General features: G+C 45.5%; 1 protein-coding gene across 7 annotated transcripts in view; it reads left to right on the top strand.

Moving 5' to 3' along the window:
* MED24 (mediator complex subunit 24) overlaps window positions 1-26157 on the top strand; it is a 51403-nt gene that overhangs the window by 16558 nt on the left and 8688 nt on the right. For 5 of the 7 annotated variants that reach the window (XR_014162536.1, XM_081886224.1, XM_081886223.1 and 2 more), the window contains exons 6-23: window positions 746-969; window positions 1528-1639; window positions 1750-1900; window positions 3627-3740; window positions 6461-6508; window positions 7774-7856; window positions 10257-10343; window positions 11212-11244; window positions 12431-12542; window positions 14282-14424; window positions 17624-17661; window positions 19249-19331; window positions 19762-19940; window positions 20492-20591; window positions 21037-21212; window positions 22084-22348; window positions 23699-23880; window positions 25486-25579. Coding sequence is in view for 6 of the 7 variants with exons in the window: in XM_081886224.1 (XP_081742350.1) it covers window positions 746-969; window positions 1528-1639; window positions 1750-1900; window positions 3627-3740; window positions 6461-6508; window positions 7774-7856; window positions 10257-10343; window positions 11212-11244; window positions 12431-12542; window positions 14282-14424; window positions 17624-17661; window positions 19249-19331; window positions 19762-19940; window positions 20492-20591; window positions 21037-21212; window positions 22084-22348; window positions 23699-23880; window positions 25486-25579 (2224 nt within the window). In the remaining variant the exon portion in view is untranslated. The remainder of the gene's footprint in view (window positions 1-745; window positions 970-1527; window positions 1640-1749; window positions 1901-3626; window positions 3741-6460; window positions 6509-7773; window positions 7857-10256; window positions 10344-11211; window positions 11245-12430; window positions 12543-14281; window positions 14425-17623; window positions 17662-19248; window positions 19332-19761; window positions 19941-20491; window positions 20592-21036; window positions 21213-22083; window positions 22349-23698; window positions 23881-25485; window positions 25580-26157) is intronic. The other 2 variants (XM_081886226.1, XM_081886225.1) reach the window with 1 other exon arrangement.

The raw sequence follows: 26157 nt of genomic DNA, 5'->3' as shown, positions 1-26157 counted from the left end.
AACAATTTCCGACCCCTTTCAGTGTTCCTCCCTTCTTGCTGTACTCAAACAACAGCAGAAATTTGAGTAGAGCAAGGATGGAGAGACACTGAGGGACTGTTCTTTTTTTAAAAAAGCAAGCAAACTAGTTTTAATGAGGAGAAATAGCAGAGCTGGGGGTAAACAGAAGGAGAGGGGATAAGGCAAGGAAACGGGTTATCTGTGTGCAAGAGAGAGTTCAGAAAAGTAAGGAGGGTGTAGGAAAAAGGGGAATGAAGGTGAAAATGAGAGGGCAAAGGGGACTGCACAAAAGGAGGGAGTGTGAGGCATGGGAATGGAGTTGAAGATGAAGGTGGGGGCATGAAAAGGTATTTAGGTGGCCATTCACTGTTTTTCTACTAGTTCAGGCCTCCTGTCCTGCCTGTCTCATTTGGCATGGTAAACCAGAACACAAATAGAAAAAGACCTTCCCTGATTGTGTTCACATTCAAGTTGTCTTTTCTGCTCCCATCTCTGTCCTGCTTCCCCTTCCCCTGAGAAGTTACTGGATGGTCCTCGATACACTTTTCTTTTGGTGGTTCTGTCATTGTCTCCCAAGTTCCCACACGCATCTGAGTGGAGCTTGGGGGGGGGGGGGAGAATGAGACCTGGAAAATGATGCAGGTGTCCCAAAGTGAAGCTCTTAGGGCCAATCCCAAAGTGAAGTTCTTAGGGCCACCGAAGTCATGTGACTGAATTTGCCCTCTCATTTTTGCTTTTTGTGCAGCTGCCACGGCAAGGCAGAAGAATGCATTGGCCTCTGCCGTGCCTTGATGAGTGTCCTCAATTGGATGCTGCGCTGCGCTGCCTTCTACACAGAGAAGATGAAGGAGCCTCTGGAGCAGGGGTCTGCTGAGAACCAGCTCACAATGTGCCTGGAGCGGCTGGCAAAGATCCTGGGCAGCACCAAGAACCGGGCCCTGATTCATATAGCCAAGTTGGAAGAGACACGTACGTGGCTGGTGGTCTTGTGGGAGAGAGGCAAAATATTTACATTGAGCACTGTAGGGCTTGATTTGAATCCAAGATTCCAGAACTCTCCTGTAGTTTTGGTATGGATTCCCCCCCCCCCTGAAAATCACAAGGGCCCTTTACAAGATCTGAAGTAGCACCACCCCAGTCTTCTTTATTAACGGGTCTTCTTTCTTCTGTTTTGCCTACATGGAGATTGCACTGCTGCTTCCCTATTGGGCAAGCCTGCTGTTTCACAGCTTTCCCTCAAAAAAAATAATATTTGGAAATACTCTGATGCCTGTTTTTAAACTTCAGGATCTCCATTGCCTTTTTAAAAAGTTCAACATGGAAGCAGTATCTTCAGCGTTCGAGGTGTGATCCCAAACATTAATAAATTTACCTGGTCACGATAAAAGCCTCAGTTTGAGGAAACGGTTTCGCTTAGAAGGTCCTGGGGTCAACCCCTAGCATCTCCCAAGGCAGCAGAACTGGGGAAAATCTGTTACCAAGGACTAAGACTTGATTGGAATTTAAAATGCTGCTTTTCCTTTTTAGCTTCCTGGAGCGCGATCGAACAGTCTCTTTCCAAGCTGGGAGACAATTTAGGACACATCAGCAACAGCCAGTTGCAAAGCCAGGCAGAGGAGTGCATCGGCCTTGTCAAGAGGTAGGCAGATGGCAGCTGCACAGTGAGGAGCGAGCTTTTTCCTTTCCATACACAAACGGAACCGAAATTCTAATACCTCCTCTGCCTCCCTGTCCCAATTTTCCACACAGTATCCCCACTATGCTCTCTGTGCACGCGGAACAGCTGAACAAAACTGGCTTCCCCACGATCCATGCCGTGGTGCTGCTAGAGGGGACAATGAACCTGACTGGAGAGCCACAGCCGCTGGTGGAGCAACTCATGATGGTCAAAAGGATGCAGGTATGGCTGGACCATAGGAAGGATGCTTTGTCTCACTGCGTCTGTGGCTCCCATTGGATTGGGCTGGGCAATCCCATTGCATGGTAGAAATGCTCCACTTCGGACTGCAGACGGGGGCTTGCATATTTGAATTTTCTTCCATGAATAAAGAAGAACATCCAGCACTTAGGTAGCTAGCATGTCGCAGGAAGACTGGACTAGATCCCTTCCCCCTGGCACAGTTTTCTATATGAATAACATGCTTGTATAGCAGTGAATTCAGTCTTGTGGTCCCTCTTATGCATTCCGAAACGGTACTGTCCAGGATCAGTTTTACCATGAGGCAAACTGTTTATCTAGTCTGGGCATCTGTTGTACCTCTCTTTTGAAATACAAATTAAAACAATGGAAAATTAAAGAGAGTTAGATGACAGTAGGAGACCTATACTGGCTGCATAGTGCTGGCTTTGCCCTATAAATTTGGGGATGGAAAGAGGAAAAAGGCAGATGTAGCTTTTTAAGCAAAGTTTCTGTGCTTTTGGTTGGAAACTTGGGAGAGCTGGGAGCTTCTAGTCTCTGGAGAGAATGCTTCAGCATGATTTCTCCCGCCGTTATTCACTTAACAGGCTGATGACCAAGGCCCAGTTTTTCTTGTGATGCTTCTCTCTTTCTCTCTGAAGCGTAGGAGCGGATGGTGGCTTCATAACTGGACGTAAGGGTGCTTGGTAGTTGAAATGTGTAGGAGGGGGAAGACGCAGGAAGTTACCCACAGAGGTGGTGTATAGGGGAGCTTGCAGTAAAGGAGGGAGGAATGGACATGAGGGTAAAGGTGAAAACAGGTACGTGGTGGGGCTGCAGAATGCAAAAGAGAAGTGTCTTTAGAAATGGCTTGGGAAGGTGGAAAACAAGCTTAGTAATTGTATGGGGTGGGAAGGGAAAGGAAGCTCTAGGGGTTAATGTGGGAGGAATGGCAGGGGGTTGGCGAGCAGGGGTGCAGCCCCTAGTAAAAGAACAATGTGGTTGTGTGTGTGTTGCTGCAAGGAAGAGAGCAAAACATGGAGCGGGTGTCTATGATAGGAAAGGATATTGTTATTGAAATTGGAGTCCTACCTCACTTTGTATGGGCATGAATGAATCTGTGTAGACGTGGGTGCAAAGAACAAGGAAGAAGCTATTTGAGTCGAGAGAGTTTGGAGGATCTGAGAGGGAGGCAGTATTTTTGTGAAGAGCTGTTGGACAGGGATTGGGAAAAACCAGGACTAGCCTTTGGGAGAGGGAGGCTCTGTTATTTAGTAGCATATGTTATACTTGCAAGGGAGGTGGGGGCCGTATCTGCTTTCTAATAAGAGAAGTACACAGGCGCCATGCCACCTGTCCTCTAAGCTCTTCTCATTCATTTGTGGGTGGGGGAGGAGGAAGGGGGGGCACTGCACTCGCTTAGTGGAAAGAGGGACTGTCGGTGCTTATAGGAACTTAATCTTGTTGGCTAGGTTATCAAGCCCAGCTGCAGTTTGTGGACTCTTGGCTGAAGGATCATGATGCACAACACTCTTCAGAGTGTGGGAAGTCTGCTTTGCATGAGAAGTTGGGGTGATGGTGGAATGGGACTGCTGGATAGTCCAACGAGTGTGCTGGAAATCTTGCATCCAGCCTTTTTTTTGTCAGTACTGCACCACTCTGAATCCAAAATGTGTTCCCTGAGGAAGATCCTGAGGCCTTCTCTCCCTGTGTCTCTTCTCCCTGCTAGCGCATTCCATCCCCGCTTTTCATTCTGGAAATCTGGAAAGCCTGCTTTGTGGGGCTGATTGAATCTCCTGAAGGGACAGAGGAACTCAAATGGACAGCCTTCACATTCCTCAAGGTAAGGTGCCCTTAAGCCCAAATAGCTGGGGCTCAGCCTTTCGTAAAGTTCTTTTGTTGCCATCTGAGTTTCCCAGCTTACCGAGCAATAGAGACCAAAAGGGTTATGGGAAGTTGGATAAATTCGTGGTCGTTTTAGGGCATCAGGTACAAGAGAGGGCAGTAACTCAGTGGTAGAGCGCATGCTTCGCATGCCCAAAGCCCAATCTTTGGTATCTCCATGTGAGAGCTGGGGAACATCCCTTGCCTGAAATCCTGGAGACAGTTGGTCACTCCCAGTTGGTGCAGACAGTACTAGAGGGACCCATAGTCTGACATGATATAAAGCAGTTCCCTGCATTCCTGATACATTGCCTTAGCCCATGTCTCTTCCTGAGCAGTGTTGTTGACCTAGGTGAAGGGAACGGGTTTCTCTTTATCCCTCACCTACCCCGCTTCTCCGTAATTCAACAGTTTTCTCCCCCCTGCATCAGGCTTCTTTCTGCTTCTATTTTCTGGCATTGCACAGGCTTGATAGACTCTCCCAAATATCTGGTTGATATTCCTGTTTTTCCAGCCTGGTTACACACACACACCCAATTAGCCTTGGGGGTCTCCCTGCAGCCCCCTGTCCCCTGCTTCATTTTTTGATAGGGGCACCTTTGGAAATGTGTATGTGGAACATTTCAGACACTGATTCCAAACTTTTAGCAGAAAATGTGAGTTATATGTTCAAGGCTGTGGTTGTTTTCTGCAACTGCAAGGTCTAGAAATGTTATTTAAGCAAAATGGGGAAGGAGAGTGTCTCAGTAACCTGACCACTCTAGTGCTCCTTACTAGGTTCTCAACCAGGGAATCTAAACCTGTGACCTTCAGGTGTCATTGGACTCAGACTCCCAACAGCCTGAGTCAGTTTGGCCAGCGGGTCAGGAATTGGGAACTGTAATTGAACGACATCTGGAAAGCTACAGATTCTCAATCTCTGCTTAAAACCTTTATTGAACTCTGGCTGGGACCCAGCCTAATGAGTACCTGGGGCTGTTCTTGGGCCCCGGAGTTCTCTTCAGGTATAGAAGGCATGGATAGGTGTGTCCAACCTCGACCTCTGCAATTGGCAGGCAGCACGAGACCTCTGGAATGGCCAGTCTTGTGAGCACTTTGGAGCCCAGCCTTTTGCTTTTGACTGCTCAACAGAATGGTAGCTTCTGCCAACTCTACTGCAGCCTCACCTCTGGCTTCAGGAACCCTGGTTTGGTAAAACACGCTGCTGATCAGCATCAAGTATGGCTGCCCCTGTATCAGTCCTGGCACAACACAGCTGCAACATTAGGGATTAGGAATAAAAAGGAAGAAATACCAAAATCCTCTAGGGTCTTGGTCAAAGACTTTTACTCTCACACTGTAACCTCTGCCGTGCTAATTCTTGCCCTTTGTAATCATAGTTTACCCCATCTGCCTCAATCTAGGTTCTCAGATCTACTAGCAGCTGGGGTCTTAGATGCCATTCACTATTATAGTGAGTGGAAACACCAATCTCTTCTTATGCTCTTTCTGGGCTGTCATCTTTGGTAGAGCCTGGAAGAGTATCTGTATTTAGCTATATACTTCTTTTATTTTTTATTTTTTTGCAATGTAAACATAAGCCAGATGGCTCTGTCTTCCTTCTCCCTGGCTTTCTTGGTAAACACACTTGTGACGCTGCTAGATTCCCCCAAAGAGATCCAGCAAATTGCAACTTAGCATTCCCTGCCTGCTCAGTAAATCTCCATTGCAACTCAAGTACATCATGTAACTTATCAGCCATGCAAAGAGGAATAAATTAAGAAGTATGAAAGAGACAAACACACACACACACACTCCTGAACAAACTGGAAAGCAAAAGAAATAGCAAACAGTTAATCTCTGGAGCTTGTTGCCATATGATAGCATGAAGATCAGATTAGACATGCCTAATTCTACATTTAGGAGTTTGTTGGGTTTTTTTGAATATTTATTTCCAGTTTCATGTGCAAAATGCTTTCTTATCTTCAAAAGCAAGGGAGAAATCGGTTTCATAGCCGAGTTGAGATTTGAAACCTTCCGATTCAATATTTATCGCCCTCGACCACATTAGCATCCACCCCAGATTTGTCACTGGAAGTAATTAAGCCAGTTTGCGACTTTGACTTGGTTGATAAGGAGACCAGAAGCGGCAACCACACTGACTTCGAACCTTTTCTGAGCATTAGTTAGGCTAGTTTCACGTCATGGAATGTTTGTAGATGGAACATGAAATGTTCTAATACCGGAGTGTGAAGATAATAGTAACAAGAAATTGAAAAACATCTTGGCATTTATGAGGAAAGCGAAGGCCAGTTTGCACAGGGTCTGTGTGTAGTTAGGGTTCACAGGAGAATAGAGGTAGGAAAGTGTTTTGGGAAAGAGGACTGCAAGCAGCTGTGGAAAACTTTGGACACTTGTGATATGGCTGAACCATCCTTGGCCGTGCTTGCTGGGGTGATGGAGGACCAGAGGATTGTTAAAGGGCAATGGGACTGAATGAAACAGAAGTCAAGAACAACTGTCTTGCAGGGTCCAGGAGGAGAAGGAGGAGGGGCTGTGAAAAGGGGGAAGGGAGTGAAAATGCAAAGGAGTTTTTGGCAGTCCAGGACGAGTTAGCCAGGGAGCAAAATTCACAAGGAGATGGGGGGGGAGCGATAGTTCTGACGTCCCTTATTAAATTCTTACTTTGCTCTTTTTCAGATTCCACAAGTACTCGTAAAACTGAAAAAATATCCTCAAGGAGAAAAGGTAAAGGTTGCTTTTTGAAAAGCAAACCATCATCATCACAACAGCTACATCAGAGTTCTATTTACAGTGGTACCTCGGGCTACAAATGCTTTGGGTTACAAACTCCGCTAACCTGGAAGTAGTTGCTCCGCGTTGTGAACTTTGCCCCAGGATGAAAACGGAAATCGTGCGGCAGTGGTGCGGCGGCAGCAGGAGGCCCCATTAGCGAAAGCGCACCTCAGGTTAAGAACATTTTTGGGTTAAGAACGGACCTCCGGAACGAATTAAGTTTGTAACCCGAGGTACCACTGTATTTGTTTAGAACTGCTAAAAATTATTTGGGAAGAAAAATGGAAGCAAGTCATCATGATTTTAGTTTTGCAATTAATAATGCTTAGGTTAAAGATGGGATTTTCAGTGAGAACAAGGCCCATCAGTGACTCTAGCCATGATGGGTAAGGGTGAAGAGCCAGAATTTCTATGATTATCATGCTTTAGATCAAAGAAGAAAGGCATTTCCATCATACCCTCTTTGTGAGCTTCACAGAGGCATTTGACTGCTGTCTGCTGCCTTAGACAGAATGCTGGGCTAAATGGAGCTTTTGGTTAAAAAGTAGTTCTTCTGCCACTGAGTGAGTTTATGGCTAAAGTGGGATTCAAACCGGTCTTCCCAGTCATAGAGGTAATCTAATGTGGTCTTTAAGAGAGGCAGATGAAAACAAATTAGTCTCAAAGCTTAACATTTGAAACTGCCTCCTTTAAAAAATACAAATTAAAAAAACCACCTGCTATTCATATTTCACCTTTCAAACCTCAGCATAAGTTTACTTTTTCTTTCTAAATTCCATGCTACATAAAATATGGGGGAGACAAAAATGTTCCACACACATTTATCATATTCTCCCTTACTCTATAAAACCCCCAACTGCAATGGACCACTTGCAAAGAGCAGTTCAAAAGAAGTAATTCTTCACCAGTGTGTCTGCAGGGCTTCAGTTTACTTAATCAAGTGATTCAAGCTTCTACACCACAAAAGGGGGGCGTGGAGAGAAACAAAACAACCAACCCTTTAACTTTGCTGGAATTTTTATTCTAGCTTGCTCAGTGGCAAATTCTGTAGCATGAAACTTGCTGAAAAGAAATGACCAGGAGCTAATGTTCTCAGTGGGCTTATTGGGATGCACTGCCTTGGCCTGTTTTTATAGGGGATTATGGGTGGGGATTCCAGTACAGCATTGGCAGACCCTTTAGATGTAAGGGAGAAAATAATAATAGTGCAATTGCAGGACTTCACTGAAGATGTGAATTGTGCCTTTGAGTTCCTCCTGAAGCTGACGCCCCTTCTGGACAAGGCTGACCAACGCTGCAAGTAGGTTCCCTTTCTTCATGGCTCTTCAAGTAGAGGGGACAGAGCCCAAGGGCTTTTCCTGCTTGGCCTGGGAGTTCTTCTCTCAGTTTCACTCCCATGTTTATCAGGGTCTCTGCTCCCATGAGATGCCACTCTCTTACCTGCCAGCCACCATCCTTTGTCCTCCAAAGCTCCACTCCTTGAATCTCAGGGTCTAACTCTTAGGGAGCTTGGCAACCCTATTGTTGCTTTTTAAATTTTTAAATGAAGGCTGCTTTTAAAATTTAATGTTGTTGTTTGATATATTTAATTGAACGCAAAAAAATACAGCAAGTGACTAGAGACAGGACATAAACACATCATTATTTCCCCCCATTGAGCCAAGTTGAATAATGAGCATTGAAGACGAGGTTGGAGGGATATTTTGGGCAAAACCAGTTTGCTATTTGGAGTAGGGGCGTGCAAGGTGGGAGAACAGTCAAGGTTGAGATGAGAACAGCCTGATAGACATGGCAGAGTTGAGCAGGGTAGATAGTGGGATAAATTGCTGAGGTGGTTGACATCCAGAGGAAGTTACATGGACCAAGTGGTGAGGGAGGTGTGTTTGTTACTCAAACTGGAACCTGGTAGAAGCTCTCTGAAGTGGTCACCGGTTACAGAAAGTGGTGTGGTTAGTAGAAGAGGTCTGTGGGAGGACTGGGCCTCTTCTTCACTGCTCAGACCTACTCCCTGTTTTCCTAACACAGTAGCATTCCAGATGTTGATTGGTTGACTGTGTTTACTTACATGCTGCTGTGTCCAAAGCGGCCTACACCAAGCATTCAAAGCATCGAAAGAAAGTGTTGAAAATACAGATATATAAAATACAGAACAATAGCACTGACAACAGAAAACTAGAAGCTAGCACAGTTTAATCTGAAATGGGAATATTTCAAGGAAAATTCCCTGTTTTCCCCCTGCTGGGTGGGATATAACAGGAGATTAGAACTGGGGGAAGGGCCAGGGAAAGCAGGCAGCCTTGTAAACAGAATTCGCCATGCATAGGTTTGCTGCTGATGTCGCAATTAGAACTGTTTGTTCTGCATGATAGATTAAGACCCAAACTCCCCAATGTGTGAAGCAGTCGGTGTCGCTCTTGCATAAAGTAGTATTTTGAATCAGTTTGGTCCAATTTTTTTGTGCCCAGCTGTTGAACGCTTTGTTCTGTTATGAAGACATAAGCACAAACTTGAGGTGGTTCTTTCTTACTCTTAATCCTTCAGCCTGGGCTGGATGCGCACTGTGCATGATACATGATAAATTGCCTGCCAAAGAGCTGTAGGGTAGAATGGGCAATTCCTGGGTTCTGTTCATTCTGCACTCCTGAGAATCCAGGTGTTTGTTTTAGGTTTCTGGTGGGTTTTTGGGTTGTTGTTTTTTTAGGTGTCATGTTTTTAAAGTAGCCTTGAAAATGAGTGGATAGAGGCTCAGAAACGTCCAGTAGTTAGCGACCTCTCTCTCATGGCTGGCAGAAAAACTCAATAGATTATGCAAAGGAAGTGAGTGTACACATGCAAATGTGCTTTGTTTACAGAACTGAGCCAACCAATTTGGTTGGACTTGTAGGTAGCTGTGTAGTAATGGGAAGAGCATTGAGCTTGGATGGAGGAGACCAGGGTTCATTTCCCTGCTCCTCAACTAGGAAGCTGACTGGGCAGCATTGAGCAAGCTTCTGTCTCTACCCGGAAGGCATTTGTGTGGCTAAAATGACATATTCCCCATGAAAGCAAAACTTAGGAGTACCATGGATACAAATGCACAACATACCGCAGTAGGCCACTTAGGCCTCTAGAGACAAAGCTGTATCTGTGGCCATTCTGAAAATGCTAACCAATCCTTGAGTGGGGAGCACAACCCCCTTCAGGACAGGTTGAGCAATTTCCTTACTGGGCCCAAAGCGAAATTTAGAGCATGCAGTTGTTGGTCACTGAAACCACACAGATGCTTTTTGAACTTTTGAGCCTTTCAGCAGCGGTTGTTTCCACTCGAGGTTTGTCCTTTCCTTAACGCTGTGAAGACTAGAAGGTTGAATCCTGGTATCCTCCTTTGTATTCCTCCTTTTCCTGATTGTTACTATATTTGCAACGTCAAAAATGGCGCTCAATAAAAACTCTACAAATTTTATGACAGCTGAAACGCAAGGACTTTATACCCGATCAAAGAGAGGCATTTTAACAGGGGATTCGTTCTGTGCCTCCCAGTTATATTCTTTCACCTTTAATTGTATTCCCACCATCTCTTCCTTAATTCACCTTGTGCCATCAAGTGTCTTTCTCCAAAAGGCCCAGCGAGAGAACAGTCTGTCTCCATCATGGACCATGTTTGTTCAGACATTTTTACACATGTTTTTTTCCCTTCCTCTTTTGGCGGTTGTTCTTCCAGCTGTGACTGCACGAGCCTTCTCTTTCAAGAATGTGGCAAGCAGGGTCTGCTCTCCGAAGCCAACATGAACAACCTCATTGCCAAACGGTAGGCTTATCTAGCTTTGCGCAAAAGGGGCGATAGGCTAGATGCAGGGGCAAAGATGCATATAGTGGTTGCTTCAACATTTCTTGAGCTTCTGCCCCTTAACTTGTGGGGAAGAGGAAAGGAAGTTCTCAGCTGCCTGACAACTGTCTTGAAAACGTTCCCCTAGCAGCTGTGTATTATTCTCAGCTTCTCTAAAACCATGGGCGAATGCATGCGATCAACTTATCAAGTGGTAAATGCAAGGAAGCTTGCCCATTTCTTAAATGTAAGCTTAAAAGTGCAAGTGTACACAGGTGACTGTGGCAGGCTTTGTTTTAATCTGTGGCTGCTGTGGCTTCAGCTTCATTTACTGACTTGCTCTGCTGCAGTGGAGGGAAGACATCGCCCTCTGTGCCTTCTGGAAGCGTTTTGTCACTAGTTATTTCTTTAGGGAAGTGGATGGTTAATATATTCCCACAATCTTAAGGGTTTATTCATACTGATAATAGCGTTGTTGTTTCAAAGAGGCCAGTGAAACTTCTCACCCTGACTTTCAAATTTTCTTTCTCTTAAGGGGAAAAAAAAATACGGCTTTTTTTTAAAAAAAAAGATTGCATTTGGTTTTAAGCTGGCAAAGTCATTAAATGCATTGCTTTTTAAGCCTGTGAAGCATCTGCTGTGCTTAATTTCACACCTTTTAAACTGGTTGCGGGGGGGAATTGTATTCTCTTTCCCTCCCCACCCACCTCTCATCATATCACAAACTGACGCCTTAGCAAATAAACCCTCAGACACACTGTAGTAAGCTGTCCAGTGCTGATTTAGTCTTGTTTTATTAATATGGATTGGGCAAGGATGTACGTAGACTTTTCCTTCCATTTTCTTTCAGTTTCTGCTCAGGGTATCCAGCCACAAACAGCTTGTGAGTAGGAGTTCTGTTTGCATATTAAAAGGTTGCTCCTCAACAAAATACACTAAACTTAAGTTAATATTTTTTTTAATTTAAAAAAACAACCTGTCAGAGGCTGTAGATATTTCAGCATGTTTAAATGATAAACAGCACTTGGAATGGATATCTGAACTCTTTTAAAAAAACTGGTAAAAAAGCAGGGAAGACAAAAATCTTGCTTTGAAAGACAGCAGTAGCTGTGAAATGCTATAACTCAGGAGCTGTCTTCCTTACTCCAGGTCATATTTGCCTGCCACAGATTACTAATACAGATGACTAGTTTAGTAAGTTGGGACTGTAGGCCTTCTTCATCTGTTCTTTCAAAAGCCCCGAAACTTTTTGCTCCTCCTCTCCTTGAAATCCTTCTACTCTAGCTTGTCATTGCAAGAATTCTGTAGCTAAGAAATAATGGTTCCTGAGCTTGCTTCCCCACCCAACCCCTCCACCACCCTCTCAGTTGCATTTCCTTTTGTGCCATGTCTTTTTTAGATTGTGAGCCTGGAGACAGGGACTGTCCTGTCACCGACATAGCGAGATGAGCACCGCAACCCCAAAGTTGGTCACGACTGTACCTAATGGCCAGGGGTCCCTTTACCTTTACTTTTTTTAGAACAAAAATGTTTCAAATAAATAAGCTGCAAATGTGGGGGAGCCTAGCCACATGATAAGGTCTTCAGACTTTAGCACACATTAGAATGAGCGGTGGGAACCCCACCACATTTTCCTAAATACAGACTGGGGATGGGATACCTATGGTTCTCTAGATGTTGGACAACAATTTACATCACCCCCTGACCTTTGGCCACGCTGGCTGAATCTGATAGGAGTTGGAGTCCAAAAGCTTCCAAAGGGTTAAAGGGTATAGACAAAGCAAAACCATGGTAGAAAATTTTACCACTCAGTCAGTTTGTCATCTGCATTGAGCCCAAGGGGACTAGGAAGTCTTGTTTCTGAGAACCCACAGGTTAAATATGCAAGTTAACCTGAGTCAAACTCTCAGAAATTAAAAGTTCATTGCCCTGAATTTTCATCAGAAGCTTATAGATATGTGAATTTTGTACTGGTGGGGTGGTCCTTATAACAGAATATTCCACTTTCATTAAAGAGCTCTTTACCCTCTTATTTCAACTTTGGGTGTTTTTCTTCTGACCTCACCCAGGACCGCTGATCGGGAACATGCGCCACGTTTAAAGTCTCCTGAGAATGCTAACATTCAACCCAACCCAGGCCTCATCCTGCGAGCAGAGCCCACTGTCACCAACATCCTGAAAGTAGGCACTAAACTTGTGATGGCATCTTGAACACAGAAACTGGACTACCTTTATTATTTTTAGTACTACTGCTGTAGTAGTCTTTGGTGCTACTGAGGCCTAGACCAGGGGTAGGCAACCTAAGGTCTGTGGGCCGGATGCGGCCCAATTGCCTTCTCAGTCCGGCCTGTGGACGGTCCAGGAATCAGCGTGTTTTTACATGAGTAGAATGTGCCCTTTTATTTAAAATGCATCTCTGGGTTATTTGTGGGGCATTGGAATTTGTTCATTTCCCCCCAAAAATATAATCCAGCCCACCACATGGCCTGAGGGACGGTGGACCGGCCCACGGCTGAAAAAGGTTGCTGACCCCTGGCCTAGACACACTCCCACTGAACTCGGTGGGCCTTAACCTCTGTGTGGATATGCACAGTAGTTGTGTTTTGAAATGATTATGTTTGGCTATCTTCCCTTGACGTTGCTCAGAGCAATGTTTCATCTCGGAGATTAAGGCTACAAACTGAACAACCCCACTTACCTGGAAGTGAAGCCCACTGAGTTGCATCCAAGTAGACATGGTTTGAATAGCACTGTAAATTAGGTTGAAAGAGAGTGTCTTGTCTCTGGCTGATAGCAGAGCTTCACAACTGGGGATTTGAACCTACGCCTTGCATATCTAAAAGTGTATCAAATGATTTCAAGGCATTTTGGGGAAAGGGACAGGGCACGAAATATCCTGGGACAGTGGTCAGCTGTTTGGCACAAGAAGCCACTTGAGTAGTTTGTCTGTGCTTGTATTAGAGAGAACACAGCAAAACACACACTATTCTGTTGTTCTGTCACACCCATTGGGCTGTCACACATAAATCTGTGGTGGCTTTGCCCTCTGGGACAAAGTGACACAGGAATTGGGGGTGGCGCACCAACATTTACCAAGTTAGCAAACAGTGTGACCCTAGACATAAGGTATCTGAAAGTATGGTTTATTGTAGAAACAACTACCAGTTTTGCTACTCTGAAGGTTAAGTAGAGCCAGGCACATTTTTACAAGGCCTGACAAACATTTATTGAACATGTAACCAAAGAAACAACGGGCAGACCCTCATCTGAAGTATACAGATTCCTCTGGAAAGACATCCATGAACTAGTCTTGGAAATGCAATCCAGATATATCTGTTAATTCTCTGAAGACTTCTCTATGTATCTTGTTACCTTCTTGTATGTCTTGATACTGCTTGTAAAGACAATCAAGACAATCTATGGTAAGTTACGCGTTCTGTGTTTTCCCCCTCTTAGTTGGTGCTTTGTTAATGTGTGTTGATTGATTGTGACTTAGTCATATTTTTTTCTTTTTGAAAGAATGGAACCGGAGACATTTCTGTGTTAATTCTCTTTCTAATATTGGACAAAGCCTTCACATTCCTTTTAGCAATCGAAAAAATTTCACCTTTCTTTAGTTCAGGGATTCCCAAACTGTGATCTGCGGACCACCAGTGGTCTGCTGGCTTCATTCAGCTGGACCATGGCATGTCCACATTCATCTTGTTTTTTAATTGTATTTTTATTTCTCATATTGTATTTTTTTTTGTTTTACAATTTGAATTCTGTGAAATGGTGATGAATACCCACGGGCATGTAGTTAAGTTGCTAAGAGCTGATTTCTCTTTACACAATTCTCTGTAGTTTGTTCCCTGCCGGCTACCAATCGGGAACCTTCGTCGACTCAATTACTTTCTTTATTTATTTCTCTGCTACTCCAGACAATGGATTCAGATCACTCGAAAACCCCAGAAGGGCTGCTGGGCGTCTTGGGACATATGCTGTCTGGGAAGAGCTTGGATCTGTTGTTGGCAGCTGCAGCAGCTACAGGGAAGCTGAAAGTCTTTGCCCGGAAATTTATCAAGTGAGTGGGTCTGGATAGTTGGGGAGCTGGAGTCTGTCACTACGGTCACAGAGCGTGCAAGTGCTAAAACACTCACCCACAGCTCGGTTGAGCTTCTGCTGTTAGCTAGAGCTGGAGCACACACAACTGGCCAATTAAAAAAAAAGTCTTTATTAATAGTAAAATAAAATAAAGTAAAATAGTAAAAATAAGTAATGGGGTATTAGCTCTGCCCAAGGCATGATGGGGAGCAGCAATGGCTGGGAAAAGATAGACATAGCATTTTACAAGGACAGGAAGGAACACCACCAACAGAATAATTGTCACACACAGGAGGAATAAGGATATAGTTTGAATGCTTCACCTATAGATTTATAAATCATTTAATGTGTTAAGATGAGTGGATGTCATTCATATTACAGTTGTTGTATAACGGATTGTTATTTTAGATGGAATGTAATTGAGATGAATAAGGTTTGGAATGCAGAAAAGTAAATAATCAAACCATTAGTTCTAGCACATGTGGGAGGCCACCCAAATTTTATAATTTGATATTTGAATGATTGGGATTAGTAATTGTACTATGATTTGGCATTGTTATAATGAGGCTACCATTGGGTTATTGTAATTGAAAACTAATAAAAATTATTGGGGGGGGGGAGTTAAAAATAAAGTGAAGTACAGTTAAAATAGTAAAATAGTGAAAAAAGTAGCAAAGTAGAATAGAACAGATAAACAATATGCTCCAAGGCTATAGTCTCACCCAGCCTTGCCCATCCAGTTCTGAACTTGGGAGTATGAAATATTGTGCTGTTGTCATTCAAAAGGAGCTTGCAAGGCTGATGTGCAATGGCTAAAATGCAGTTGAGCATCCATTGGTTGAGTGTGTTGGAAGCTGTACCCTACCTGGCTTCTGTCTACATAGGATTCAGGCTGTTTTTAGATCCGCATCAGCACTTCCAGGCACAGTTCAGTGGGGGAACCACTGCACAAGGTGTCGGAGTAAAGTGCCCCCAGCTGTTAACAACTTAAATATTCCTATCACGTACAAATCACTCTTGATCTGGAGTTCGTTCTTCCCCTTCCTCCCTCTGCAGAAACAATGAGGCAGATTCGTAGAATTTCCACTTCACATAGATGGGAAACTGAGGTGGTGGCCGAAGCCTCGGTGGCATGGTAGGCTGACCTATCCCACAGCAAGAGCAGCGTGAACAATGTCAAATTAGCAGTTCTCGTTAATGTTTCTCTCCCCAGACATCTTGTGAAACACTTCTCATGACATGACATCACTGCATGTTGTGTTCCTCTGCCCTGGGAGTTGGGAAACTGGAAATACGTGTAGACATGGTGACTTAGGTGTTGTTGGGGCAGATCTGCTGCTTTCAATGGCAGCCAGGTGGCTTCCTTAACGTTTAGGGATCTAAGCCTTCAAGCCTGTAAGCCAATCTATCCTAACAGAATACAGGCACCATATGTATTTTAGCTGTAAGGCTGTTTTGCTTTTCTGAATTCCTGCCAATGACAAGAGATCAACTCCCTGTCTCCATTCCTCTTCTTTTATTCCACAGCCCATCCCCAATTCCATGTAAGGCTGCTGCATTTTTTCTGAACCCATTTGTGTCTTAGCTGAAGGGGCTATTAGGTAGCCACTCACGAGGCTGTTAAACCTCCCACAAGTGGCTATTTTACAAGCACACTCTGGCCTTTCTGTACTTGAGCAAATCAAGCAAGATTGTGGGGTAGGGGGGTCTTCTCCCACCCGTTATTAGACGCAAACAATTCTCCTGCAGGGTAAAGACAGATTTGTTTTTGATGTTGCTGTCAGGAGGGGGAACCGGGAGTGGGAGGTGGGGCTGGACTATCTTTTGAGCCATGTGATGGTAGATTTCTGTCACAAGACTCCTGTCTGAATAAATCTATTCCACTCCTCCACGTATAAGCTGCAAGCGTGCGAGCCCATGTGCTGCAGTATAGCTGCTGTGGCCATGTGTAGTCCACACAAGTGTGGAACATGATACCGAGTATGTAATTCAGCATCCTGTGTGAGGTTGAAAGCGAAAGGCTGTGCCATACCAGAAAGCAGGCCTTTCTTTCAGCCAGAACTCACCAGAACTGAGTGTGTCTGAGTTGGTGGGTTCTGTCACCTATGTGGCGTGTTCCGGCAGCTCTAGCATTGCGGCATGGTGGTGTGCGGCAGAGGCTGTGGGCGGCACATCTGTGCGGCAGAGGGTGGTGGCATAAGGTTTTGGTGGTGGGGCAAAGAAGAGAAGCTTTCTTAGGCCATCCTACCCCTAACAAAAGCTCAACAACTTGGGTGCTCCTCCTAAACAAGTTCCGGCACCTCTTCTATCTAGAAAAAAAGCCCTGCCAGAGTGTCAAAATGTTTGCATTATGGGAACTTGGCTTGCTGGATGAGCCACATCTGGGTGGGAAAGGCCTGAATCTTTTCCAAAAGAGTAAAGGCAGACTAAGGCTGCATCCACACTGTATACAGTGGTACCTCAGGTTACAGGCGCTTCAGGTTACAGACCTCTAACCCAGAAATAGTACCTTGGGTTAAAAACTTTGCTTCAGGATGAGAACAGAAATCGCGCAGCGGCAGCTGTGGGAGGCCCCATTAGGTAAAGTGGTGCTTCAGGTTAAGAACAGTTTCAGTTTAAGAACGGACCTCCAGAATGAATTAAGTTCTTAACCCGAGGTACCACTGTATTTTCAGAGCATATCTAAAGCAAGCCTCCCCCCCCCCCAAAATATGGGAACTGTAGCTTACCCACAGCAGAGCTACAATTCCCAGCACCCTTTACAAACTTTAGTTCCCATGATTCTTTGTGAGAAGAAATATTTAATTAAATGTATAGTGTGTGCACAGCCTAAGAGGAGAAGAATGGAGGTGGGGAATGGCTAAGAAGGTTTCAACTTGATGAGATTGGTAAAAAGAAGAAAGGACGGGGCAGCCCCCAAATTCAAGTCCCACTTGAGAGGTGCATTTAGTCTTGCCAAGTTGCTGTCTTGGTTCTTCTTATCATCTGTAGAATGGGAATGATTGCGACCTACTTTTTAAGTTCGCATTGTGTTTCGCACAGCAAGGTGGTCGACATTTTAGAAAGTAAAAAAAATAAATACGTGGGGCCAGTTACGATACTTGATTTGGTCCCTTACGAAATAAATGCAGCCTTAGCTCATTCTTTTCCCTTTTCTGTTCCTTCACCTCTCATTTTAGGCTTAATGAACTTACCAAGCACATCAGCGGAGAAGGCTGTAAGTCCCTGTTGTCTTGCTTGATTTCTTTTCTTTTCAGTCTGATGTTACTGCAGCTCCTTCCTGAGGCTCTAGATTGTTTTGCGTGTTAACTGAAAAGTCTGGAGGGGGTGGGGAAGAGTTGAAAGTGAGCCATGGTGCCTGGCAGCGTAGGCAGTGCCAGCGCAGCATTCCTGATGCAACAAGGGGGGCATTCAAGTTATGACTGGGGTCCCTTTGTCTTTTGGGCTACCACGTGCATCCTCCCGTTTCCCCACCACCCCTGAGAATAGTCACTTTGTGCTGCTTGGTGGGGGACCTCGGCCCTGGGAGGGGAAGGGTTAACTTGCAGCTGTGAGCTTGCCCTCCCTCTCCTCTCCCCTTCCTTTCCTCCCCACAGTCCTCTGAGCGCCCATACAGCTCAAGTCCTTTGGATGGAGTGATGTGTGTGAATCCCACTTAACCCAAGATAAGGATTCTGAATGCGTTTTGCATGTGATTAAATGCACAAAAGACCCTCTGACCTTCCACTGGACTGATGGGAACGGGAGCTCTCTTTAGCCATTGGCAGTTTTTGTTTCCTGCTTGTTCATTTTTCAAGATGTTTGGAGTGCTTTGAAACTGTTAATCTTGGTCACACCCTCAAAAGGGTTTGATAAAAAGTGAGGAGCTGGAAAGAGGGGCCTGAGTCTGATTTTCATTAAGGATGTCCATTGCTCTGTTCTTGCTGCTTTCTATGATTACTAGAAGGCCAATAAATAGCTAGGGATGCAGGTGGTGCTGTGGTCTAAACCACTGAGCCTCTTGGGCTTGCCGATCAGAAGGTTGGCAGTTCGAATCCCTGAGTTCTTGTTGCTCTGTTCCAGCTCCTGCCAACCTAGCAGTTCGAAAGCACACCTGTGCAAGTAGATAAATAGGTACTGCTGCGGTGGGAAGGGAAACAGTGTTTCCATGCGCTCTGGTTTCCGTCACGGTGTTCCATTGCGCCAGAAGCAGTTTAGTCCTGCTGGCCACATGACCTGTAAAGCTGTCTGTGGACCAACACTGGCTTCCTCGGCCTGAAAGCGAGATGAGCACCGCAACCCCATAGTCGAATTTGACTGGACTTACCCGTCCAGGGGGTCATTTTTAAATGAATAGATAGATCCATGGTTTTTTTGGGCGGTGTGTCATTTATATATGCATGTTTGGAGGAAAGGCAGAGAAGATGCATGTACCAAAAGCCCAGGCAACAGGACTGTTTTCAAAAGATGTCTAAAAGAAAGCAGGGTCGAGCCTGGCCGGACTTCTCTTGGCAAGGAGTTCCACAGGGCAGGGCCAGCCCTAGGCTAAAGGCGCAGCGAAGGCATATGGGAAGAGGGACTGCCAGAAGCGCCCCATCAGAGGCTGTCAGTGATCAATGAGGGACGTAAGGACTCAGCAATGGAAAGAAATGAAAAAACACAGAGCGAGAGATCTCCTCTTGTGTCAGTACAACGAACGAGAATGTAGTTGCAGAGCACTTCTTATGCACCAGATGTCGTTAATGGTCATAATAAATTACTGATAGATTTGTTGTTGTTGTTGTTGTGTGAACTTATCATTGTGGGTTTCCTCCCACTTCTCTAGCCAAAGCGGCGTCAGTCAGAGCGCTTCTCTTCGACATTTCCTTCCTCATGCTGTGCCATGTCGCCCAGACCTACGGCTCTGAGGTAGGGTCTTCTCTGCGCTGTACAATACGGGGGCAAGGGATAGGTAATGGTGGAGGAGAGGTTCTCTGCATAGGCACAGAGATGTAAGTAAAATGGGGTTCTTCTCTGAACACATGCAGTGTACCTTCCGAGCTTTCTACTCTCTTCTCCCCTCCCCCTGTGAGGAATATTTTTAATTTGCTTTGAGTTTTGTCATGAGCCACCCTGAGAACTTGGCAACAGGGTGCCATGAAAATGCCATAAATAAACAAATTGGGTGGCCAGAACCCTGACAGTGAGGGCTTATTCCAGGCACGGGAAACCAGGTCCCATGTTCATGCCCTGCTTGTGTTGTCCCTAACCTCTCACTCACTAGGTGGCGCTGTTGCTGTGGTCGAGGGCTTCATGATGTCTCTACCCTGCCCAACCCCTTTGGCCTTCTCTCTTTCAGGTGATCCTTTCTGAAGCTGGTCCACCTGGGGAAGTGCCTTTCTTTGAGACCTGGATGCAGACCTGCATGCCAGAGGAAGGGAAGATCCTCAACCCTGACCACCCTTGCTTCCGGCCCGATTCCACCAAGGTGGAGTCTCTTGTTGCTTTGCTCAACAATTCGTCAGAAATGAAGTTGGTGTAAGTAGCTGTGCTAGAATAGCTTGGCCTAGGAATTGGTGCGCTAAAAATAGCGCGCTGAAGGTTCCCTCCTCTCCCGAGCACCAGTCACTTTCTTCATGCTGCAGGGCTATTCATTGTTTTCTCTGTCCATGCTGTAGAGTGGATTCCTGAGCCTCGTGGCTTTCAATTTCTTAAAGCAGGTTTCTAGTCCTCATGGTTAAACACAGGGCAGGCAATCTCAACAGAGCTTTCTGATAGTTAAGATGTGGACTTTCTGTGCATCCCTTGCTGCTCCTGCCTCCTTCCTTATCCTGTATACATGGTTTCACCAACATTTATGTTTGGTGCCAACAAAACCTGCAAATGGTGCATAATTCTGCTTCTGCTTACTGGGGGAGGGAGAGACTGGAAATCTTTGCTCAGCCCTCACTTTTGAGCTTTTAGCAGGTATTGCTAATACACTTTCAAGAGAAGAGGAGGCGGGTTTGGAATGGGGGGAGGGAATGGCTAATGATCTCCTATATTCCTGAGCAGTTTTCCCCTTGATTCTTTCCCTCCCATCTGAGCAGGCAGATGAAATGGCAAGAAGCATGTCTGAGCATCTCTGCTGCTATCTTGGAGATCCTGAACGCTTGGGAGAACGGGGTTCTCACCTTTGAGTCCGTCCAGGTAATGACAGAGAGCAGGCTTTTCTAGTGAGCTTTGTATACAAAGGAGATGTGTTGCTATTCACCTTTTAAAAGCCCACCACCACTCAGAAGCAAAAATCCAAATCGGGAATGGTGCAAAAACATTCTGGGCTGTACCATGCAACAGGGAGGCTGCGTGTTTCTCCCTTTATAGAAAACCTCTCTGAAAAGAGAAAACTGTAGCAACAAACTCACTGCACAATCCTGATGATTTGGTGCTTTAGGCTTGTTCTTTCTCTTGTGTCGGTACATATGGGATGCATAGAATTGAGAGTTGGAAGTGATCTTAGAACTACTGCTGCAGTTGCAGTATGTTTGGTATCCAAACCATCCCTCAATTAATGAAAAGTAGAAAATCTAGAGTCTCAACAGCTGCCTTTTTGCCTCACTTTCCCTCCTCCTTCTCCTCCTCCTCTCTTCCCCAGAAAATCACAGACAACATCAAGGGGAAGGTGTGCAGCATGGCCGTGTGCGCTGTGGCCTGGCTCGTAGCTCACGTCCGTATGTTGGGCTTGGATGAGAGAGAGAAGTCATTGCAGATGATCCGGCAGTTGGCAACTCCCCTGTATGCTGAAAACACCCTGCAGTTCTACAGTGAGAGGCAAGTAAGGGTCTGGGTAGCAGAAAACAGGGTGTTAAGCGAAGGGTTTAAAATGTGGGGTAAAGGCTGCATCTGCAGGGCAGGTTAACCTGCTTGTATTCTGCTTTGTGCCCCCGGTGCGTGTTCTGCTTTTTTGTATGATTTCCATGCTGATATCATGTCTCTCATAAAAAAACCCACTGAATTAAGCATCCTGAAAGATCAGATATAACTGGGAGGTGGCCCAGGCTTTTTGCTGCATGGAGAAAAAAACCAGTTCAAATACTCTTTGGTTAAAGCATAGTGCTGATAATGCCAAGGTTGCAGGTTTGATCCCCTTATGGAACAGCTGCATATTCCTGCATTGCAGGGGGTTGGACTAGATGATCCTCAGGGTCCCTTCCGACTCTACCATTCTGTGATTCTATGGCTCCACAGGCAGTACGGGCAGTGAGCAGTTGATCAGCCACGTCGGGCTACTCTGGCTACCAGGCCGCACTGCCGCTGTTCTTAAGGTGGCCATCCTGGGACAAAAAGAGCATCAGAGGGAACCTGCAATGTGAAGCTGCTGAATTGCCACTCATTCATCTGGGTCTGAATGGAGACAATGGTTTCCTGTCCCAGTGTGAGGGTTAGGTTTACACAGCAGCGCTAAGATAATTCTGTTATTCCTCAATCACTGCTGCTCTGAAGGGTCATTTTGCAAATATTAAGCTCTGGTCAAAGACTGCTTCAGCACATTCCTTAGATCCTCAACTCAATGCCTTTAGTTGACGTTGCTTGGAATTTGGGGGCATCAGCAACTTGGAGCTGCCAAAGAAGCCTTGATAAGGATGCAGGTTTAGGGTGGCCATACTTTACCCTTTTTTCTCTCCCCTGCCCCCCCGTCCAGAGTGGTGATCATGAGTTCAATCCTTGAGCACATGTGTGCTGATGTCCTGCAGCAGACAGCTGCGAATATCAAGTTCTCAGCCACAGGAGTTGTCACTATGCCCTACTGGAACTTCCTTCCTGCCAAGAAGCCAATCAAAGAGGTGCTGATGGGCGTCTTTTCCAAGGTGCTGGAGAAAGGCTGGGTGGACAGCCGCTCCATCCACATCTTCGACACCCTTCTGCACATGGGTGGAGTCTACTGGTTCTGCAACAACCTTGTCAAGGTACGGCGCACACGCGAGTACTGTAATTTTCCAACAGCTAGAAAAAAGACTTCACCTATTGGAAGCACTACGTTGTAAATGGTTTTCCTGAAATTGTTGTGGGTGCTATGCTTTAGCAGAAGATGTGGGTTGTAAATGCTTACTAAATAAGTGGAATAGCTTTGCTTTTCATAAAAGAGTTTGCTTTACCTAAGTGGTCAAAAGGCTCTGAATTTGTTCTGAAAACCCTCACCCACTCTCCTACGAGGCAGAAAAGTTTTCTTTCTGCATTCCCAGTTGGGTGAGGCAAGACTGAAGCAGAGAGAGAGTGGCTTGCCTCTAAGTCACCCAAGGGATTCTCATGATGACGCCATGATTTGCATTCTTGGCCTTACCGTAGCTCATTAGCAGCTACATTCAGCCTAGATGAGGCTACTCGGAATTGCAGTCTCTTGATGCCTGGCCTCAGCTGCATGCCTTCCTATATGCATATTTGAGAAAGACCTGTGAGCTAATTAGGAATAGTCAAGTCACATAATTCTAAGCTCACTCTTCCCCCCCCCCCCGTTATATTGCCTATTATTATTATTATTATTATTATTATTATTATTATTATTATTTACTTACACCCCACCCATATGACTGGGTTGCCCCAGCCACTGTGGGCAGTTTCCAACAGAATATGAAAAAGCAAAGAGGAACATCAAACGTTAAAAACGTCCCAATACAGGGCTGTGTTCAGATGTCTTCAGAACATCTGATGGGAGGGCGGCCCATAGGGCAGGTGCCACTACCGAGAAGGCCCTCTGTCTGGTTCCCTGTGGCTTCACATTTCGCAATGAGAGAACTTCCAGAAGGGCCTTGGAACTGGACCTCAGTGTCCAGGCTGAATGATGGAGACAGAGACTAAATGTCCACAGTGATGGACTCAGGTGGAACTGCAGAGCAGACAGATTCCAAAGGTTCAGCACCATGACAGACAGACCTGGGGGTATTTGTAGCTGCATGTAGTGGACTGAATGCCTCCTAAGTATATTCCCTGCTCCTAACCATCTGGGAGGTGGGCTTATGTGGGTCAAAACTATGCCTCTCTCTCTCTACCTACCCCCTCCACTTCTTTCTGTTGGGGATACTGCAAGAGGAATGTTTCTTCTTCTGCGTTTAGCTGCACGGTGCTGTTCTATGGGGCTGTTTCTGACCACTGACAAAGCATGGGCGAGAGAGAGAGTCTGTGCGAGTTTTGTCCGTGGCCCTATGCTGCCATAGGCTCCCAGAGTAGTTCGGCACTCATGGCATTAAGCGAGGAGCGAATGTCGCTGCTCATTGCCCCTCTGCTCTTGTGACTTTCTGTTGTCCTCTCTTCCCTCTCAGGAGCTGCTGAAAGAGACACGGAAAGAGCACGCAATGCGGGCTGTCGAATTGCTCTACTCCATTTTCTGCCTGGACATGCAGCAGCTGACGCTCACCCTCCTGGGACACATCCTGCCCAATCTGCTCACAGACTCCTCCAAGTGGCATATGCTGATGGACCCTCCGGGCAAGGCTCTTGCCAAGTAAGAGATGAGCAGACAGGTGTTAATGAGCCCCAATTCTGTGCCGGTATGAAATCCACAAGCCAAAATATGATGTGATGTTAAGGACACTGGTGCCATTTTTTTTGCACAGTTTATTCAGTTTCTGGTTGCCATGAGAAAGAGAAAAATATTGAGTGCAGAAGCTCTGTCTCCAGCTTCCTGGGAATCCTGCATTCAGTAGTTAGCAGGTACCAGTGAGGTTACAGGGAACCAGGCAGAGGGCCTTCTCAGGAGTGGCACCTGCCCTGTGGAATGTCCTCCCATCAGATTTCATGGAAATAAGCAACTATCTTACTTTTAAAAGACATCTGAAGGCAGGGAAGTTTTTAATATTTGTTTGGGAGCCGCCCAGAGTGGCTGGGGAAACCCAGCCAGATGGTAAAGGTAAAGGTATAGGGGCCCCAGACCATTAGGTCCAGCCGTGACCGACTCTGGGGTTGTGGCGCTCATCTCGGGAGCCGGTGTACAGCTTCTGGGTCATGTGGCCAGCATGACTAAGCCGCTTCTGGCGAACCAGAGCAGCGCACAGAAACACCGTTTACCTTCCTACCTATTTATCTACTTGCACTTTGATGGGCTTTCAAACTGCTAGGTTGGCAGGAGCAGGGAACGAGCAACAGGAGCTCACCCTGTCGCGGGGATTTGAACCACCGACCTTCTGATCAGCAAGTCCTAGGCTCTATGGTTTAACCCACAGCACCACCCGCGTCCCAGCCAGATGGGCAGGGTATAAATAATTATAAATTACTATTATTGCCCTGTACCCTTTCAAGCCATGAAAACTAGAGTCTTTCCTTCCTTCCTTCCTTCCTTCCTTCCTTCCTTCCTTCCTTCCTTCCTTCCTTCCTTCCTTCCTTCCTTCCTTCCTCTTTCTTCCTTCCTTCCTTCCTTTCTTTCTTTCTTTCTTTCTTTCTTTCTTTCTTTCTTTCTTTCTTTCTTTCTTTCTTTCTTTCTTTCTTTCTTTCTTGTGAAAACATTTTGCTGAGCGCTTTAAAACATGTGAAATAATGATAGCTGAAAGCTAGAAGCAATAAGACATGGGAAGTTGAAAAATGACCACAAATTGAAAACGCTGTTAGAGGCAAGCTTTGGGAATGAAACATGGGAGTCCTTCCAGCCCATCTCCAAGGCCCTCCTAGAACTTCAAAGCTGAATTCCCACAAACACTAACAAGAAACATATTTTTATGCATCAAGGCAGTAAAAATGGCATAGTTTCACAACCCAAATGCAAGCTTCTAGGGTTCACTCCATTAAACCACAAGCTCGGCTTTTCTCATATTGCCCCAGCAATATGTTGTTTCCCCCCGTTGAGGCCGCCTTCCAAGCTTAGCGTGACATCTTGTGTGCTGGGGTACCAGGGATGATGGGGTCCAGGGAGTGGGAGTGGAAGAATGCATTTATTGATGTAAACTTAAGGAGACATTCTCTGATTACTGATCTCCTCCAAATATGATGCTAGTTTCCCTGTACTCCATATACGGTATGAGAATGTCGTGGTTCATGAAAACCCGCATCCAGTAAGAAAAAGGAAAAAAATCACTTGTCCTTCTTTGGAGCTGATGTATGCTTCTTTTTCCATTAGGTTGTCTGTGTGGTGTGCCTCCAGCTCTTACTCCTCCCACAACAAGGGGCAGACTTCGGCTTGGCAGCGCAAGAGGCACCGAGAAGATATAGAGGTAAACTGCTCTTCCCACAAGGATGTTGGGAAAAGGAAAACAGGCCGCAGTGGATTGATAAGTGCAATGGGAGTGGCTGGATTTGAAGAAGCGAGAGGAATGAATGGGGGAAGGAGAATTGTGCAAAAATGCAAACTTGTACAATTTTCAGTTGTAAAATTTAATTATGATTTTTCATTTTAAAAAATTAATCACAGTTTTAAATTGTAAGCTTTGAGATTGTAGCAAAGGAACTGTCTTTTCTTGACCTCTAAGAACATTAGAAACCAGCAACACCTTGTTGGATCAGACCAAGGATTCAAATCAACTAGCGTTTCGTTTCCAGGAACAGCCAGTCAGTTGCCTCCGAGAAGCTCAGAAACAGGGCATGGAAGTGACAACCTTCCCTTAATTTATGTTCCCAAAATTGAACTAGTATTGAGGTTCTTTGTCACTACCATGACTAATAGCTGTTTATAGACGTGTCCTTCATGAATTTGTCAATCCTTCAATAAGATGATCTGATTGTGGTTAGCTATCTTCCCCGCCCCTCTGATATTGTGTAGCATCTTGGACTGCATGCAACCCTATCTGAAACA

This window comes from Podarcis melisellensis (genome assembly GCF_964234715.1).
Source record: "Podarcis melisellensis genome assembly, chromosome: 13".
NCBI lineage: Eukaryota > Metazoa > Chordata > Lepidosauria > Squamata > Lacertidae > Podarcis > Podarcis melisellensis.
Note: the sequence above shows the minus strand (reverse complement) of the source record. Positions and strands in the feature narration are given on the sequence as shown.